General features: G+C 47.4%; 1 protein-coding gene across 2 annotated transcripts; it reads right to left on the reverse strand.

The window, feature by feature from the left end:
* Window positions 1-1466: 1466 nt before the first annotated feature.
* Window positions 1467-17604, reverse strand: CALU (calumenin). Of its 2 annotated transcripts, none has more exons than XM_065648452.1 (7): window positions 17534-17604; window positions 12960-13185; window positions 7988-8181; window positions 3460-3626; window positions 3322-3382; window positions 2056-2255; window positions 1467-1827 (listed from the first exon to the last, which is right to left on the reverse strand). In XM_065648452.1, exons 2-7 carry the CDS (start codon window positions 13175-13177, stop codon window positions 1723-1725), a joined length of 945 nt encoding a protein of 314 aa, XP_065504524.1. In that variant the 5' UTR covers window positions 13178-13185; window positions 17534-17604; the 3' UTR covers window positions 1467-1722. The 2 variants fall into 2 exon arrangements, with proteins under 2 accessions (XP_065504524.1, XP_065504535.1); XM_065648463.1 differs by having other exon boundaries at window positions 17540-17594.
* Between the last annotated feature and the right edge of the window lie 2099 nt (window positions 17605-19703).

Genomic DNA, 19703 nt, shown 5'->3' on the forward strand with positions numbered 1-19703 from the left:
GGTCATTAACGCCACGGAACCGCTCGCTTGGGAGGGACAGGGGGGGACAAGGGGCTTTGCCGCACGCGCAGGAGCCAATTTTCCCATTTTTCACCCCGAATCCGGCAGCAGCGCCGGGATTGCCCAATTCCTCGGGAATTTATCCCAAAAAAATGGCATTTTCAGGCAAAATCAGTTTCCTGGGGGTGACACCGTGGGTCTGGTGGCACTTGGGTCACCCCCGGGGGTGGTTTGAGGGACAAACGGGGGTTTGGGGCCCAATGGGGGAAACGAGGGGGAAACGAGGGGGAAACGAGGGGGAAACGAGGGGGAAACGAGGGGGGAGAAGGGAGCAAGTGGGAAGTGAGGAGGAAATGAGGAGAAAAGGAGGAAACGAGGAGACAAGGAGGAAACGAGGAGGAAGAGAGCGGGAAGTGAGCAGAGAGGGAGAAGAAAGCAAGTGGGAAACAAGTGGGAAGTGAGGGAGAAGTGAGGAGGAAATGAGAAGGAAGTAAGTGGGAAGCAAGAGGGAACTGAGCAGGAAATGAGGAGACAAGGAAGAGACAAGGAGGAAGCAAGTGAGCAGAAAACAAGGAGGAAATGAGGAGGAAACGAGAGAGTGAGAAGGAAGCAAGTGGGAAACAAGGATGAAACAAGGAGGAAGCGAGTGGGAAGTGAGGAGGAAACAAGGGGGAAATGAGGTAGAAATGAAGAAATGAAGAAATGAAGAGGAAGCGAGGAGGAAATAAGAAGGAAGCAAGTGGGAAGCCAGAGAGAAATGAGGATGAAACAAGGAGGAAGCGAGTGGGAAATCAGAAGAAAACAAGGAGGGAACGAGGATGAAATGAGGATGAAACAAGGAGGAAACAAGGAGGAAGTGAGGAGGAAGCGAGTGGGAAGTGAGGAGAGAGTGTGAAGGAAGCAAGAGGGAAGTGAGTTGGAAATTAGGAGAAAAAAGGGATGAAACGAGGAGAAAAAAGGGATGAAACGAGGAGAAAAAAGGGATGAAACGAGGAGGAAAAAGGGATGAAACGAGGAGGAAAAAGGGATGAAACGAGGAGGAAAAAGGGATGAAATGAGGAGGAAACAGGGATGAAACGAGGAGGAAACGAGGAGGAAACGAGCGGCCCCTGGGCGAGCGGGGAACACACAGATTAAAAAAAATATCTCTATATAATATTAATAATAATAATGGATAAAGTGGCGGGAGGAAAGCGAACCCCAGGGAGGAGCCGAGCCCAGCCACACCCGGCTTTGCAAAGCTCGGCCTAACTTAAGCCTGACTCACCTCGGGCTTTGTTTTTCCTTATTGTTCTCTGGCTTTAGGGTGGTTTTTTTTTCCTTGATTTTAAAAATTTTTTATTCTAAAATATCGAGCACGCACCCAGAAAAACCCCGTGAGGGGCGAGCGGGCGGGTAGGATTTGAGTTTCTTCGCTTCACGTGGAACCGAAACAAATATAAAAATAACCAAGAAGTCGTTAAAAATCAGAAAAAAAATGCGTAAATCTTAACAAAAAAAACCAACCCACCGAGCGTCGTGGTTTTCCAAACCAGTCCCCGGTGCTTCGGGAAGAAGGAAAATTTGAAAAGGATGGGGGGGAAAAAAAAAAAAAATGAATTTTTGTTGTTTTTTTCCACCTCGTGGCCTGAAATCACAGTTTTTTTAGTGAAAAAAAATACGTTTCTTCTGCTAAATCCCAGAAACGGTTAAAAAATAAATTATATTTCGGGCTGGGCGGCGTCAGAACTCGTCGTGCCGCACCAGGGCCTCCCCGAAGTCCGTGGCCTGGCTGCCCACGAACAGGTCGTACTTCTCCACTATCTCCTCTTTGCTCAACTTCCCATCCTGAAAAAGAGCGAAAAAACGGCAAATTTTTAATTTCCCCCACCCGTTTTTTAGCTTTCCTAAAAGCTAAAACCCCACATGAGTTGTTGGCGGGGTGGAGAACGCGACTTAAAGTTCTTTAATTGGCTTAACGAGGGTGCGCACGGAGCTGAGGGGGTTGTGGTCGGGGCGGCGTGGCGTGAAGGTTCCGCCGGGGGTTTTTGGGGTGAAAAAGGCGTTTTTTGGCACCTTGTTGAGGTCGGACTCGTAGAGCAGGTGCCGCGCCTCGGCCTCGGCGTGGTCGTAGTCCGAGGGCAGGATCCAGGCCTTGGTCTCCTCCTGGTCCATCTTCCCGTCGTGGTTTTTGTCCCGGAACTCCACAAATTGCTCCCGTTCCGTCTTCACCCACTCGGGCTCGTCGGCGTCGCCATCCTGGCTGTACATGTCACCTGGGGGGGGGACAATCGGGGGGTTCAGCCCCAAAACGAGCGGCTGGGGGACGTGGAGGGACACGGAGGGACAGGAGGGGACATGCGGGGACAGGGAGGGACACAAAGGGAACATGGAGGGGACAAAGCGGGACACAGAGGGGACATGAGAGGACATGGAGTGGACACAGAGGGATATGGAGGGACCATAAGAGGACGTAGAGGGGACATGGAGGGGACAGAGGGACACGGAGGGACACAGAGGGACAAGAGGGGACATGCAGGGACAGGGAAGGACACAAGGGAACATGGAGGGGACACAGAGGGGACAAGGGGGGACACAGAGGGGACGTGGAGGGATATGGAGAGACATGGAGGGGACTTGGAGGGATATGGAGAGACATGGAGGGGACATGGAGGGGACATGGAGGGACACAGAAGGACGTGGAGGGGATGCAGAGGGGACAAGGGGGGACACAAAGGGACCATAAGGGGACACAAAGGGACATGCAGGGACGTGGAGAAACATGGAAGGGACATGGATGTGTAGAGGACATGAAAGGGACATGGAGGGGACACAGAAAGGACATGAAGGGGACGTAGAAAGGACACAAAGGGACCATAAGAGGATGTAGAGGGGACACGGAGGGGACAGAGGGACATGGAGGGGACATAGAGGGACACGGAGGGACACAAGGGGATGTGGAAGGGACATAGACAGGACATCAGGGGACACGGAGGGGATGCGGAGGGACAAAGAGGAGACAGAGAAGGGACACAGACGGGACACGGAAAGGACACGAAGGGGATGCAGAGGGGACATGGAGGGACATGGAGGGACAATGAGGGGACATGTGGGACACAAAGGGACACAGAAGGGACATGCAGGGACAAGGAGAGATGTGGAGGGACAAGGAGGGACACAGAAAGGACATGGAGGGGACACGGATGGATGCAAAGGGATGTGGAGGGGACACAGAGGGGATGCAGAGGGACACGGTGGGACACAGAGGGGACAGGAGGGGCCATGAGGGGACATGGAGGGGACACGAGGGGCCACAAAGGGACAGGACGGGATGCCCCTCACCGATGTACTCCTCCAGGTCGATGAAGCCGTCCCCGTTCTTGTCAATGTCCTCCATGGTCTCCTGTGGGGACAGCCCGTCAAAAACCCCAAACTGCCCCGTTTGGTGCCCCCCGTCCCCCCCATCCCCATCGTCCCCACCTGCACCACGATGTCCTTCATGTACTCGTACTCCTCGGGGTGCAGGAAGGCCGTGAACTCTTCCTTGGTGGCCGTCATGTCACCATCCTTGTCGGCCATCTTGAAGCGCCGTTCGTCACGCACCATCATTTGTTTGTAATTAAAACCGTCGTCGGGGTCGGGGTCGTCTGGGGACGAGAGGAGGGAGGTGACACGGGGCACTGTGAGTGGGGGGTGGCCCATGGTCACCGCCAACCCAACACGACCTCAACAGAACTCAAACTCAGCAAAGCCTTGACTTCCTCCACCCAACCTCAACCTCCCCAACCTCAACTCAACCTCAACACAATCTTCTCAACCTCAACCCAACCTCCTCAACCTCAACTGAATCTCTTCAACCCAACCCAGCCTCCTCAACCTCAACTCAACCTCTTCAACCCAACTTCAACCACCTCAACCTCAACCCAACCTCCTCAACCTCAACTCAACCTCTTCAACCCAACCTCAGCTCAGTTTCCACAATCCAACCTCGATCTCCTCAGCCCAACCTCAACTGAATTTCCTCAACTCAACTTCAATCTACTCAACCCAACCTCAGCCTCCTCCAACCCAACCTCAACCTCAAGCCAACAACTTCCTCAACCCAACCTCAACCACGACCCAACCTCAACTTCCTCAACCTGAGCTGGGTGAAGATGTCCCTCGTCATGCCCCTTGAAGGTCCCTTCAACCTAAACCATCCTGTGATTCTACAAACTCAACCTCCTCAACTCAACCTCAACTTCCTCAACCTGATCTAGCTGACAATGTCCTTGCAGGGTTGGACCAGATGACCTTTGAAGGTCCCTTCCAACCCAAACCCTTCCAAGATTCTATAAACCCAACCTCAACCTCTTCAACTCAACCTCAACCTCCCCAACTCAATGTCAACCTCTTCAACCTCCTCGACCCAACCTCAACCCAACCTCAACTTCCACAAGCTGAGCTGGTGAAGATGTCCCTGCCCATGGCAGGGGTGGGACTGGCTGAACTTTGAAGGTCCCTTCAACCCAAACCATCTTGTGATTCTACAAACCCAACCTCAACCTGCAGTTCCTCAACCTGAGCTGGGTGAAGATGTCCCTGTTCATGGCAGGGGTTGGACTGGATGACCCTTGAAGGTCCCTTCAACCCAAACCACTCTACGATTCTACAAACACAACCTCAACTTCAGCTTCGTCAACCTGATCTAGCTGACAGTGTCCTTGCGGGGTTGGACTGGGTGAGCTTTGAAGGTCCCTTCCAACCCAAACTATTTTATGATTCTATGAACCCAACCTCAGCCTCCTCAAACCAACTTCATCTTCAAACCCAACCCAACCTCAACCTGAGCTGGTGAAGATGTCCCTGCTCTTGGCAGGGGCTGGACTGGATGAGCTGGGAAGGTCCCTTCAACCCAAACCATCCTGTGATTCTGCAAATCCAACCTCAACTTCCTCAACCTGATCTAGTTGACGATGTCCTTGCGGGGTTGGACCAGATGACCCTTGAATGTCCTTTCCAACCCAAACCTTTCTATGATTCTACAAACTCAGCCTCTCCAACTCAACCTCTCAACGCTTCCCCGCAACCACCCGAATTCCTGACACCGGCGGCCACCACGTCCCCCCCCAGCCCCTCTCCAGAAGGAGGAGCCGTGGCCGACCACCGTTCCCGGGGCAGACGCCTCCAGAACACAAAGCTCCGGGGTTTGTTTTTTCTTTCGGCCGAGCTATTTTGGGAGGAGAATGTGTAAGAGGATCCCGGGGCGGCTTCAAAGCCGCCGAGACCTTGCCCAGCGCCGCCGCCGAGGGGACATCTGGGCACATATGGCCACCAGATATAGATAACGCCCACGTGGGTCACCCTATAGAAAAACATCCACGAGGGAGGGGGTTAAGTCAAGCCAGAGCCAGGCCCGGTCTAAAAAAAGGCTCTTTCCCCATCTCTGTTGACATCCAGGACAAAAGGCCGGGACTAAGCTGCTGCGCTGCTGTTAAATTAGAGAAGAATTTATTTAAAGTCAGAATTAGGGCAGAATTAAGCCTAAAGTTTCTGATTTTAGCCCTGAATTTTCACTAGAGCTTAAAGTGAAGCCTCAGGCTCAGCCTGAGCTCGAGCAAAGTTAAACCAAATCTCGGGTGAGGCAAAGCCGAACCCCATTTATTTTAATACAGGTAATTCTGTAATTTGTCTCGGCTGCTTTAATCAGGTTTAATTAAGCTGCAAAGGGCAGAGAGCTGAGCAAGCAGTGTGTTTAATAAGGGTTAAACCCACCCCAAGACCACTTTGTGTTTTAGTCCCGACCTTGGTAGCAGAAGCAGAACAATTTATTAAGCTTGGGAGCGGCAGCGAAGCCACAACCTCAATTTCTTAAATTTTTCCTGAACGATACGAGGATAAAAACGAGTGTTTCTGGCTTCACAACCCACCCATGGGGCCAAAAGAATGAAAAAAATATAAATTATTGTTTTCTAATTTTTAAGGAGGTTTTAAAGGGAGTTTTAATTCAAGCCGAAGCTCTTGGATCTTTATCACTTAATATTCTTATTTTTTCCCCCTATAAAAAGCAAAGTTTGGAGCTGCTCGGTTACAACCCAGTGACTAATACAGCACCAAAAGTACAACAAAATGACAAAAAGCATTTTATTTTGATGACAAAATGCAGCATTTTTTCAATATTGGGTCAAGCGGTGCCGGGGCCGTTCCCGCTGGATTCGGGGATCGCCCAAATCTTGGCCGCATTTCAAAACCTCCCCCGAGGCGTTTCCAGCATCCGGAACGGGGCGAGAAGAGAGAATTTCAGCAAATTTCAGCAAAAAAAGGTGCTGGGGAAAAGGAATTTTTGCCGAAATAATTGAATTTTTGCTGAAAAAATGCATTTTTTGCTGAAAAAACCAGAATTTTTAGTGAAAAAAAAAAAGAGCACGGAGCCGCGGCGTTGGGCAGAGGCAGCTCGTGGGCGCCAGGCTCTTGCAAATTAAGCTTGAAAAATGGTTCTCTCGTTAATTTTTTTCTCTTTTTTTTTTTTTCTCATTAAGTTGTATTTTTAAAATATTTTTAAATATTCTAGACCCGCAGGTCAAAAATCCCACAGCACAGCCTCAAAAAAAGTGATACAACCCCTTCCTAGGCTGGGCTTGAGCAGGCTCAGCTTTGTATTTCTCTCAAAAATCACATTATTAATGGAAAAACCAAGTTTAGTAAGACCCGGCCTAACCCTGAGCAAGCTTAGTAAAGCCTGAGTTGGGCCAGGGTGGGGTTTATTTCCCCTTCGAGCTCGAACTTGCTCTTAAAAAGCACTTTGCTAATGATTGATATGGATTTCAGATGGGCGCAGACACCTCAAAATTGCGGTTTTTACAGTTGGCGTCTTTCTGCGGGTGCCAAATGGCACAAAATGCGTGAAATTTAAATAAAAAGCAAAAAAATAAATTCCCCCTCCTCGTGCTTTTAATCACAGGATTGAGTTTGGAGCAGATTCTCACAATTAAGCGCAGAGTTACAAGTGGGTTTAGCCACTTATTTTTTGTTTCTGATTGCCCTTAGTGCCCTCAGAAGGTCAATTTAGAGGAAAATTTTGAATTTTTAAAAAAATTTGGAGGTTTTGGGGCTGAATCGAGAACTCTCGCTCGGCTCCATCGTTCTCTTTATTTTGTTTGGGGTTTGTTTGGGGTTTTTTCCACATTTTTTGCCATCAATTGCCCTTCATTAATACCCCCAGAAGGTAAATTTGGATGAAAACTGGTTTTTTTTTTTTTAATTTTGAGGTTTTGGGGCTGAATCAAGAGCTCCTGCTCAGCTCCATCACACCTCCTGGTTTCATTTTTTTTCCCCTTTTTAAATTTTGTTTTGTTTTCCTCCAAGTTATTTTGCCTTCAATCGCCCTTAATACCCTCAGATGGTAAATTTGGAGGAAATTTTCAAATTTTTTTTTAAATTTTGAGGTTTTAGGGCTGAATCAAGAGCTCCTGCTCAGCTCCATCACACCTCTTGAGTTTTTTTTTCCCCACTTTCTTTTTAAATGTTGTTTTCCTCCACATTTTCTTGCCTTTAATTGCCCTTCATTAATGCTCTCAGAATGTCAATTTGTAGGAAAATTGCCTTTTTTTTTAAATTTTGAGATTTTAGGGCTGAATCAAGAGCTCCCGCTCGCCTCCATTGTACCTCTTGTTTTCTCTTTTTTCCCCTTTCTTTTCTCTTTTCTTTTAATTTTGTTTTGTTTTCCTCCTTTTTTTTTGCCTTCAATTGCCCTTAACGCCCCCAGAAGGTAAATTTCTTTTTTTTTTTAATTTTGAGGTTTTGAGGCCAAATCGAGAGCTCCTGCTCCCGCTCCCCTCTACCCTATAAATTTTTTATTATGATTATTATTATTTTTTCTTCTGTGCCTTCTTAAGCCAGGCTTTGAGCTCCCCCTGTCCCAAGCCCAGCCTTAGCTGAGTCTATCTTACCTACAACCCCTCCGCAAAAACAAAATAGCAAATTTCAATCGCCCAATTTGCCAAAATTCGTCCCGAACCTCGAAACGTACCCAGGATGTAGCCGTAGGTGGCATTTTTATACTCCTCCCAGGAGATGAGCCCGTCCTCGTTGAGGTCGTGCCCCTTCCACTGCCGCTCCACGTCCTCGAAAATCCAGCGTTTTTGGGCAAATTTGATCCAGTCGCGAAGTTCCTCCACCGTCACAAACCCGTCCTTGTCTTCATCGATTTTCACGACGATTTTCCTGCAGGGGAACGTAGAGAAATGCGGCAAAAATGAAAGGAAACGAGGCTTCGAACCAACTGCGGGTTATTCCCGGTGAGTAAATCAACATATTTTAGCACCAAATCCCAGGAATTTGAGCAAACGGATGGTTTGTCCTTAAAACCGATGTGAGGTTTAGACACCGAATCGCCATTTTTGCTCACGCTCGGGTCGCTCCGGTTGGGTATTTTTCAGGAATTAGGTCTCTTAGGGGTAATTTTTCAGGAATTACGTATCTCAGAGGAAAACATTTTGCTTTTAGACCTTGGGAAATATCCACTTGTGCATTTTCCCACCTCAACAGTGCTTAAAATTGGGAAAATTCACCTCGGCGAAGCAAAGACCCCAAATTGGGTTTATTTGCACGTCCAAGCCTAACGAGCAGTTTAGACACCGAATCACCGGTTTTGCTCACGCTCGGGTCGGGTATTTTTCAGGAATTATGTATCCTGTGGTTATTTTTCCAGGAATTACGTTTCTTAAGGGAAAACATTTTGCTTTTAGATCTCGGGAAACATTCCCTTGTGTATTTTCCCACCTCCAAGGTGCTTAAAAATCGGGAAAATTTGCCTCAGCGACCGGATATAAAGCCCCAAAATTGGCTTTATTTGCACGTCCCAGCCTGACGAGGCATCAAACCCCCCTCGGCGGACGCGGCCGAGGACCCGGCAGTGATTTCGGTTCCCAGCCCGTCCCCGGGGGCAGAAACCAGAGCGTCGGGCGCCCGGACCCGGGGCCGCGTGTTCGCGCTTTATTTTTAGCAGCAGCTGCGAAGAAAAAGCGGCCGCAGGAATGTGGGACCCACGGGCGGCCAGGGAGGGGAACGTGGCTCCGTCCTCCTCGTTCCTACTCGGCTTTTACTCCTCGGAGTACGTGGGCTGGTTGTTCCCCGCAGGAATTCTCAACTTTTTGCTCTCCACACCAGCGCCCGGCGGTTAAAACCAGGATTAGCAGCCCCAAACGCTTTCTTTAGTTAATCAGAATTATTATTTTACCTTTTACCGAGAAGACTGGATGTGAAACAGGTTCTGTTAAATTCGGCAAAGCTTAATTCAATCACAATAATTTGAGGGATTTTTTAAAAGAGTCTTTTAGATCACCACAAGACTCTAATTTTCAGATAAAACCAGAATATCGGTGCAAAGTGAAACAGTGAAACAAGAGGCTGGAGCCGCCCTGCGGTTTTTTTGGTCCAGAATTGCTTTTAAAATCAAAAATCTATATCTAAAAAATTGCAAAATCGAAAAATGTAAATCTAAAAAATTTTAAAATGTAATCATGTAAGGCTAAGAAATATGAAAATCTAAAAATCAAGCCTAAAAAATATTAACATCTGAAAATCTAAATAATATGAAAATCTAAAAATCTGAATCTTAAAATATTACGATCTAAAAATCTAAATAAATAACAAAATCTAAAAATCCAAGTCTAAAAATTATTAATTTCTAAAAATCTTAATCTAAAACATATCAAAATCTAAAAGTAAACCCACTATTTCTTCTGTGGCACCAAGGACGTTCCTAAAGAGGAAAAGCTGAATATTTGGGACAAGACGGGTAAAAATACTTGCTTTCTAGAAGTTTTTCAGCTCCAAGCCAGACTTATGTGCAGCATGGGACGGGTTAAACCTCCCGCGTTGTCCATGAAGGGTTAAACCGTTATATTGGGGGAAAAAAACAGTGGAATGAGGAGCTAGTGAATGAGGAGCTGGTGCTTGGATGAGGGCGACTTTTTCCAGGAAGGGTTTTTAGGTGGAGTAGAAATTAAGAGGTTTAATTTGAGCCCGGCCTCCCCGTTTAATGGCATTAAAGGTGAGCGAAAGCCCGGCGGCCGCTTAGGCCGAGCTTAAAGCTCTGCCTACAAATTTAATGGCATTAAGGGTGAGCGAATGCCCAGGGGACACTTAGGCCGAGCCTAGAGCTCTGCCTACAGGTTTAATGGCATTAAGGGCGAGTGAATGCCCAGGGGACACTTAGGCCGAGCCTAAAGCTCTGCCTACAGGTTTAATGGTGTTAAGGGTGAGCGAATGCCCAGGAAACACTTAGGCCGAGCCTAAAGCTCAGCCTACAGCTGGCCCAGTGGTGTGGGGCCGAACCCGCCACTCCCCAGCTGCTTTCCCTGGGTCTGAGCCACAAAAATCAGGAGTTTTAATAAAAAAACCACCCGGTTTTGTGCTGGGAAGGGGGGTGAGGGGGCAGCAGATGTTGGGTGGCAGCTGGAGCGGATCCACTTTCCCCGTCTGGGGGATCCTGTTCAGTGCCCAAAACCAGCGGGTTTTAAAGGAAAAGAATAATGTCGGAGGGCGGGATGCGGTTCGGAAATCCTGGTTGTATCAAAAAACGGGGATGTGGGAGGAGTCGGAGGGAAATGAGGTGGAAAAATGATGGAGTCGGAGCTTTGTCCCCAAAAAATGGGTCTGTTCAGCAGCAAAACAGCCGTTAAAAATCATAGTTATGCATAAAATTAGAATAAAACTATAAAGAAATAAAATTAGAAATAAAATTAGAAATTAATAAAATTAGAACTAAAACAATTTATAAATGAATGAAATTATAAATCAATTTATAAATAAATAATAAATGTATTTATGATAAAATGAAATGCTAAATAAAATTATAAATGAATGAAACTAAATGAATAAAATTTAAAATAAAATTATAAATAAATTATAAATGAAATTTTCAAACCACTAAATTATAAATCGACTCATAAAGGAATCAATTTATGAATAAATGAAGCTATAAAATTATGAAGACATAGAATTATAAGTAAACTAATGAAATTATAAATCGAATTATGAGTAAATAAAATTATACATAAATAGTTATGAGATCAATAAATAAAATTATAAATAAATTATAAATAAATTATAAATGAAATTATTAATAAAATTATAACTAGAACTATAAATGAAATTATGAATAGATAAAATAAAGTTATACATAAATTCTAAATACAATTATTAAAACCCCCACATAACGTTCTAATAACAGGTTTATGGAAGCGATTCGCGCTCGGGAAAGTGTGATGAACGTCTCTGGCTTCAAAAAAACCCCACAAATCTGGTTTGTGTCCAGGACGAGCGGTTTGGAAACGGCCTCGATCCAACATCCGAGTGGAAACTCTGAGCCGGCCCCGGCGCCAGCTGATAAACCTCAGAACAATGAAATTAAAAACGCGGAGCCGTGAAAAAATAAAATGACGGAGGCTGGAGCTGCACCGTCCCCTTCGCTGCTTTTGCAGGAAAAAAAATCAAATTATTTTATCTTTAAAACTATTTTCTCTGTTGAAAAACTGCCAAATAGGCTGTATTTTGCAGTGTGGAGATGGACGGGGGGGTGTTGTTGCGCTGGGACAAAGTGTTTTTTCTAGTTTAAAGAGTCCTCGGGAGGATTAAAAATGAAAAATCGCAGCGCCTAGAAACTCGTTTAAAAAAAAAATTTAAATTCCGGTTTTCACCCAGCGCTTGTTGCCATAAAAACAAACAGAATAACGGACAAAATTAAAGAGTTAATGAAGAATTTGGATGGTTAGAAACGAGTTCTTTGGGCTGACAAACGGAGGAGCGAGCGTCCAACCCGCCCTCAAAAACCTCCCAAAAATGCCACGCGAGGCCCGAAATGCCACAAATTTAAGCCTTTTTAAGCCGTTTTTAAGCCCAAAGGGAACAACTGCGGCCGCAGCTGCTGCCGCCGCACAAAGGCCAGGGCTGGCACAGCCTCCTCGGCCGAAAAATAACCCTTTCTGGCCTCTGCAGGGGAAAAAAGGGTGAAAAAAGAGAATTTGTAAGAAATTTGGTGTTTTCACTAATTTGGGGCTTTGCACGGACACCGGTTGATTGTAAAACAAGGAGAAAAATGTGGCAAAAACATAAAAAATTCCCCCAAACGCTGCAAAACTGGGGGGGGAGCGGAGAGCACGACGCTGCCGTATGGTCCACAAAGAGAAAAATACTGATTTTTATGGATTTTTGGGGATTTTGGGGGAGGATTTGGGGGTTCGCGGCAGGTGTGGGTGGTGGGAACAACTTGAGGTGCCCACGTAGGGCGCAGAGAAACATCTAAATTTATTTCTGCTTAAAAAAGACATTTTTAAGGCTTTAATGAAGATTATTTCCTCCATTTGATGTGTAAGAGAAGATTTGGGAGTGCAAGGGTAAAAATGATGATTAATACAGGATATCTGGGCAAAACCATGAATTAATGCAGAGTATCTGGGCAAAAATGGGGATTAAATACAGATTATCTGGGCAAAAAAAATGAATTAAAACAGGTTATCTGGGCAAAATGCTGAATTAATGCAGCTTATCTGGTCAAGTCCGACAAATTAATGCAGGTTATCTGGTCAAAACTGACGAATTAATGCAGATTACCTGCTGAAAACCAATGAATTAATGCGGGATATCTGGTCAAAAATGACAAATTAACGCAGATTATCTGGTCCAAAATGACAAATTAACGCAGATTATCTGGTGAAAACCGATGAATTAAGGCAGATTATCTGGTCAAAGGGATGAATTAATGCAGGATATCTTGTCAGAAATGACAAATTAGTGCAGATTATCTGGTCAAAAGGATGAATTAATGCGGGATATCTGGTCAAAACTGATGAATTAATGCAGATTATCTGGTCAAAATGACACATTAATGCCAACTACTCGCTATTACGTTTCTTCTTTTATTTGCCTTTTAATATTTCCTCTCTCTCCGGTTTTAATTTTTATAACTGTTATTCTCTTTGGGGATTTTTCCCGCTTACCCCAGGCGGTCCTTGCTCTCCTCGGGCGTGAGCTGGTCGAAGGTCTTGGCCTCGTCGGCGCCCAGGAAGGCGTCGTGGTCGTAGTCGAAGCTGCGCGCGTCCTCGTGGGGTTTGTCGCTGAGCGGCGGCTCCGCGTGCACCCGCTCCTTGCGCTCCGTGGGTTTGCTGGAGATGCACAGGACCGACAGCCACAGCAGCACCAGCACCCGCGCCGTCATCCTGGGGCCTGCAAAACGCAGTCGGACGTTCATTAGGCATCCGCTCGGCTCAGCGGGGGGAAATTAGGGGGAAATAGGGGGTATCTGGGGGGGAATGGGGGGTTAAGAGGGAATATTTGGGGGAAAAATGTGAATTAATGGACAGTATCCGGGCGGAAATGGAGGTTAAATGGAGATTATCTGGGGAAAAAATGTGAATTGATGCGGATTATCTGGGCAAAATGATGTATTAAGACAGATTATCTGGGCAAAATGATGTATTAAGACAGATTATCTGGGCAAAAGGATGAATTAACACGGATTATCTGGGCAAAAGGATGAATTAACACGGATTATCTGGGGGAAAATGGGGATTTAATGAATATTTGGGGAAAAAAATGTGAATTAATGGGCAGTATCCGGGTGGAAATGGAGGTTAAATGAAGATTATCTGGGGAAAAATATGAATTGATATGGATTGTATGGGTGAAATGATGAATTAATGCAGATTATCTGGGCAAATGATTAATTACTACAGGTTATCTGGGTAAAATGATGAATCAAGACACATTATCTGGGAGAAAAGAAAGATTAAATGCAGATTATCTGGGCAAAAAAGACGATTAAAGGAGAGTATCCAGGCAAAATGGAGATTAAATACAGGTTATCTGGGCAAAAAAAATGAATTAATAGAGTTTATAGGGGTGAAATGATGAATTAATGCAGATTATGTGGAAAAAATGATTAATTGATAAAGGTTATCTGGCCAAAATGATTAATTAAGACAGATTATCTGGGCAAAGTGATGATTAAATACAGATCATCTCAGTAAAATGAATTAGTAAGAGATTATCTGGGCAAAATGAGAAATTAATGCAGGTTATCTGGTTAAAAGATGGATCAATCAGATTATGTGGGCAAAATGAGGATTAATACAGAATATCTGGGGAAAAAATATGAATTGATACCGATTACATGGATGAAATGATGAATTAATGGAGATCACACAGGGAAAATGATGAATTAATGCAGATTATCTGGGTATAACAATGAATGAGCACAGGTTAGCCAGGCAAAAATGAAGACTAAATACAAATTATCTGGGCAAAAAGATGAATTAAATACAAACTATCTGGGCTAAAGGATGATGAATGCGGAATATCTGGGCAAAAATGTGAATTAATGCCAAGTATCCAGCTGAAAATGGAGATTAAATGCAGATTATCTGGACAAAACTTACGAATTAATACAGTTTATATGGGTGAAACAGATTATCTGGGTACAACAATGAATTAACACAGGTTATCTGGGCACAAACGAAGACTAACTACAAATTAACTGGCAAAATAATGAATTAATGCAGATTATCTGGGTAAAACGATGTATTAATGGAGATTATCTGGGTAAAACGATGTATTAATGCAGATTATCTGGGCGAAATGACAAATTAATGCAGGTTATCTGGGCAGATAGCAGGATTAAATAGAGATTATCAAGTCAAAATGATGAATTAATACAGATTACGTGATTACAATAATGAATTAACACGGGTTATCTGGGCAAAAATGAAGATTAAATACAGATTATGTGGGTAAAAGGATGTATTAATACAGATTATCTGGGCAAAAATGCTGAATTAATACAGGTTATCCAGGCAAAGTAACAAATTGATACAGATTATACGGACAAAATGATGAATGAACACAGATTATCGCAGCAAAATGATGAATTAATAGAGATGATCTGGGCAAAAGGGTCAATTAATTCACATTATCTGGGCAAAAATGATGAATTAACACAGATTATCCGGGCAAAGCAATGAATTAAAACAGATTCTCGGATCAAAATGATGAATTCAAAGAGATTATCTGGGCAACAATGATCAACCCGCCTTTCCTTTCTCTTTTACTCCACTTGCGCTGCCCGAAAAAGGGAACTTTTAAAATTGAAAATCGACCAATTTTGGCCAAGAGGAGGAAGATGAAGGAGCGCGGGGGTGTCGGATTGGGGGGAAAAAGGCAAAAATTCGATGAATTGTCAATAAACTGAGGGATGAGGGGGTGAATTCCGACACCTGGGGCGTTTGGCCGCTAATTAGCGCAAATTAAAGGGAAATTTGGGCGGAATTAAAGAGAGGAGACGCGCGTGCGGAAAAGCTGAAAGAACGGCAATTTTCCTCGATTTACAGCTAATTTGGGCAGCAGAAATTATCGTGTAAGCTTAAAAATAAATATAATATAAATAAATACCAGAAAAATTTAAAAATAATATAAATAAATATAAAAATTCAAGCATAAAGACATCAGATATTTGGAGGATTCGAGCTCTAAAACCCCGTTTTTGAGGCGGGATTCCTCATGGCGATGAAAATATCCACATTTTTAATTAAAACAGCCACTTTCCCCCTCCTGACACCTTAATTTATTAATTTTAATTGCAATTGGTGGCTTTTAAGACATGATCAACAGCCAGAAACCTCCAGGGATTCTCCCCAGGGCTGAACAATTTCATTTTTTCCCCGATTTCCTCCCATTTCGCCTCCCAAACCCCAGCGCAAGGATTTAAATCACCACCCAAATCTCAAACCATGTGGAACCGGCTTCGCCGGCACCGTTCGGCAAGGAAAACACCGCGGCCGTGAAAGCAAATTTTGCTCTTTTTTGCCAATTTTTTGCAATTTAAGTATAAAATCCTCAACCCCCGGGCACCTCTGATGCAACCCGGCGTGGCCATGACCTCGGCAACCCTCCCGATAGCTAAAAAAATCTATATTTTTTTACGCAATTCTCCCGCGTTTTGAGCACGTCCCACCTGCCCAACCTCCCCAAATTCCGGGAGCGGGACGGACTCAAGCACAGAGTGACCTGGAATTGGGGTAAATATTCTGATTTTTATCTACGGCGGCGCCACAAAGAGGGCGGGGAGGCATTTGGAGGTGATTAAAAAGGGACAATCTGACCCCAAATGCGAATTTTTGGCATCGCGACAGGTGCTGGGGAGGCGATGAGATTTCCCTCTAAGGGTAAAGATGCTGCTTGAGCACACGGTGGGACCAAAAAACCCAAAAATCAACCATTATTCATAAATAATTCACATCTGCTGAGCAACAGCTGCTCTACCAAGAGGTTCGAGCCCCAAATTTTCCCTCAGAGCTCAGAGTTTTGGGAAAAATAAGGTTTTGAGTTTGGTTTCGCGCGTTCTGAGCAAGTCAAACAAACCACAAACCACGGCGGGAAGGGACACCAGAAAGTTGCGTGGTTTAGGAAATATAAAGAGGTCTTAGCGGTGAACCACAAGGGAGGCACAATCGACAATTAACAGTGGGAAATCGGGAGGTTTTCCCTCGAAATCGGGTCTCCCGGAACCTCCAACTCAGGACTCTGGGTGGTTTTGCTGAGATGTCAATGGGATAACTGGGGATTCTGCACCGGGCTTGGATTTACAGCGATATTTATGATAGAAAAACAACTAAAATCCCATTTGGAAGCATTTTTCCCACTTTGGGGTCAGGCTAATCCCACAGAAAAAAAGCCTACGGACAAATAACTTGGATTAAATTTGGAAATTTGTCTCTGTTTTGGCTTTTAAAGGGATTAATCCCAATCCCAGCGGCCTCGAGCTGACAGGTCTACCCAGATCCTTGACAATGGCGACAAACGTCACGAGGACAAAACGTCACCGGGCACGACACGGGGATAACGGGTTCGGTTTCATTAATGTGTCCTCGCTGACGAGAAGCCGCCAATTAGCGTAATTAGCGGTGGCGAGCGAGACCGCGTCACCTGCGGGACGTTACCAGGAGGGAAAGCAAATAATGGGTGAGAAAACAGCGATTTCTGCCCCAAACCCAACGCTCAGTGATGTGTGAGGAGCTCAAAGGCGCGGGGTTTGGCTAATGGTTAATTAACGGTAATTAGGTTTGGTGAGGCCGAGGCCGCCTCCGGTCCGACCCCTGCCCGGGATGGCGGTGGCGGGACCGGGCACCGGGACCGGCCAGAGCCCCCCGGGGAGGCCGAGGCTCCTTCCCCATGGCCGCTGCGGGGACCCCCGGCCTGCACGGGGGGCGGCAACCCAGAGGAACCGGTCGCCCCCCGGGTACCGGCAGCACCGAGGCCTCGACGCGCAGCCCCGGCCCCCAGCAGCGGGGCAGCCCCGAGGGCAAGGGACCGGCCGGGGGGTACACAGCGATGCGGCCCCTCCGGGTTCCCATGGTGACCAGGCCCGGGGGTCGCCAGGCGCACCGGGTGCCACGTTACCGCTCGCTCACACCGGGCGGGCAGAGCGGGACCGGCCGCCGCCCGCTCCCCAGAGCCGCTCCCGCCGCCGGTAGAGCCCAGGAAGCCCCTCCCGCCCCGCCGGGCCCAGCCCGTCCCTCACCGTTACCGGGAGCCGCCGCCGCCGCCGCCCGCTCGCCTCAGCCTCTCCGCCAACCGGAAGTCGGCGCCGCGCCACGCCGCACGGCCCCCCGCGCTCACTCCCCGCCGGCCAATCGGAGCGCCGCTCCGCCTCCCCCGCTGCGACGCTAGGCGCGCTGATTGGCCAATCCCGCCGCCCGTCCGCCCGCTCGCCCGCCCCCGCGCTGCCCTCCGCCCACCTCCCCGCCCCTTCGCTCCCGCCCTCCCCGCCGCCGCAGCCCCGCCTCCCCCGCGGGACGCGCGGCGCTCATTGGCTGGAAAGCGCCACGTCCTCAGCGCGCGCGCCGGCCGGCGGCCCCGCCCACCCGGGCGCCCCCTTCCCCTCCGCCGGGCTCCCCGCTGCGCATGCGCGGCAGGGGGCGGGGGGGTGGTGCGCACGTGCGCGCGGGCGGCGGGTGGAAAGGGCGGGAAAAGGGCGGCGGTGCGGGAGGGCGAGGCGCCATTTTGAGGGGGGCTGAAGGGGGCCGCCCAGCGCCCACCCCGCCATCCCGGCCCTTCCCCGCCGTTCCCAGCGCCCACCCCGCCATCCCGGCCTTTCCCCGCCGTTCCCAGTGCCCACCCCGCCATCCCGGCCCTTCCCCGCCGTTCCCAGCCCTTCCCCAGCTCATCCAAGCCCTTCCACGCCATTCCCTGACCTGCCCCTTCTTCAGCAGTGGGGACACTGTGGTGTCTCTGGTACCATAAAATCGGCCAATTAATAAACTCTTAAAGCCACGTTGGAAGGATTTAAAAGTAGTATTTCTTACTCAGCGCTGGGGATGTCCTTCCACAGGTCTGCCATCAACCACACATGGCTTATATTGACAGAAAAGTTGCATATTCATTACAATTCATGGCAACCATGAACATATTCTGTGCCTATTCTAAAACAAGCTATCTTTTAAGCAACGATAAGTAACATTTACATGTTTCTCAGTTACTTCTCAGTTACCCGTTTTAAAAGAATATGTCGTAAATCTAGGTCAATTTTAAGAATAGGGTATGACTACTAAGTACAAAGATTAGAAGTTCGATGAACTTTAAGGTCTCTTCCAATCCGAACCATCCTGTGATTCTATAAAATCGTGGAATCATTTAGGCAGGGGCTGCTCAGCGTTAGGAACTGCGGGGTGTCCTGTGCAGGGACAGGAGTTGGACTCGATGGTCGCTGTGGGTCCTTCCAGCTCAGGACGTTCGGTGATTCTAACGTGAGAGCTGATGGGTTTGGTGCCCATGAATCTGAATAAAAGAATCATTTAGGGTGAAGACCCTCAAGCTCATGGAGTCCAACCGTTCCCCAGCCCTGGCACTGCCCCATGTCCTGAGAACCTCATGTCCGTCTGTCCAACCCCTCCAGGGATGGTGACTCCAGCACTGCCCTGGGCAGCCTGTTCCAATGCCCCACAGCCCTTTGGGGAAGAAATTGTTCCCCAGATCCAACCTCAACCTCCCCTGGCGCAACTTGAGGCCGTTTCCTCTGGTCCTGGCGCTTGTTCCTGGGGAGCAGAGCCCGACCCCCCCTGGCTCCAAGCTCCTTTCAGGCAGGTCAGAGATCAGAAGGTCTCCCCTCAGCTCCTGTTCTCCAGCTGAACCCCCAGCTCCCTCAGCTGCTTTCACAGCAGATTTCCCAGCAGAACTCATAACAATGTGGACAGCAGCTCCGCATCCAACTGCCCTAAAACACAGCTGGAATCCTGTAGCAAAACTGGAGTCAGGAATTCCCTTTGGATATTTTCATTTAACACCCATGTTGCCTGGTTTGCAGCTCAGGTGGAGAAGGCCACCTCTCACCTGGAGAGACCCATTGGATTCCCTACGTTACACAAGCCGTGGACATCCCCGGTCACTTGGGTTTCAACAACAGTGCGTTTCCTCAGGATAACGTCCAGTTTGGTGGCAAAACCACCAGCCAGTGAGATTCATTCCACCCGTCTTTGCCTCCCTGAATGAGGCAGATGGCTTGAGGACAGAGTCCTCCAGTATTCCAGAACTCCAGCTCCCTGGCATTGGTGGTTCTCCAGCTCCTTCACGGTGTTAATTGCTCTCCAGCTCCATCATGGTGTTGGTTTTTCTCCAGCTCCTTCATTGTGTTGGTTGTCCTCCAGACCATCATAGCATTGGTGGTTCTCCAGGTCCTTCCTGGCGATGGTTGC

The sequence above is a fragment of the Caloenas nicobarica genome, chromosome 1, assembly GCF_036013445.1.
Source record: "Caloenas nicobarica isolate bCalNic1 chromosome 1, bCalNic1.hap1, whole genome shotgun sequence".
NCBI lineage: Eukaryota > Metazoa > Chordata > Aves > Columbiformes > Columbidae > Caloenas > Caloenas nicobarica.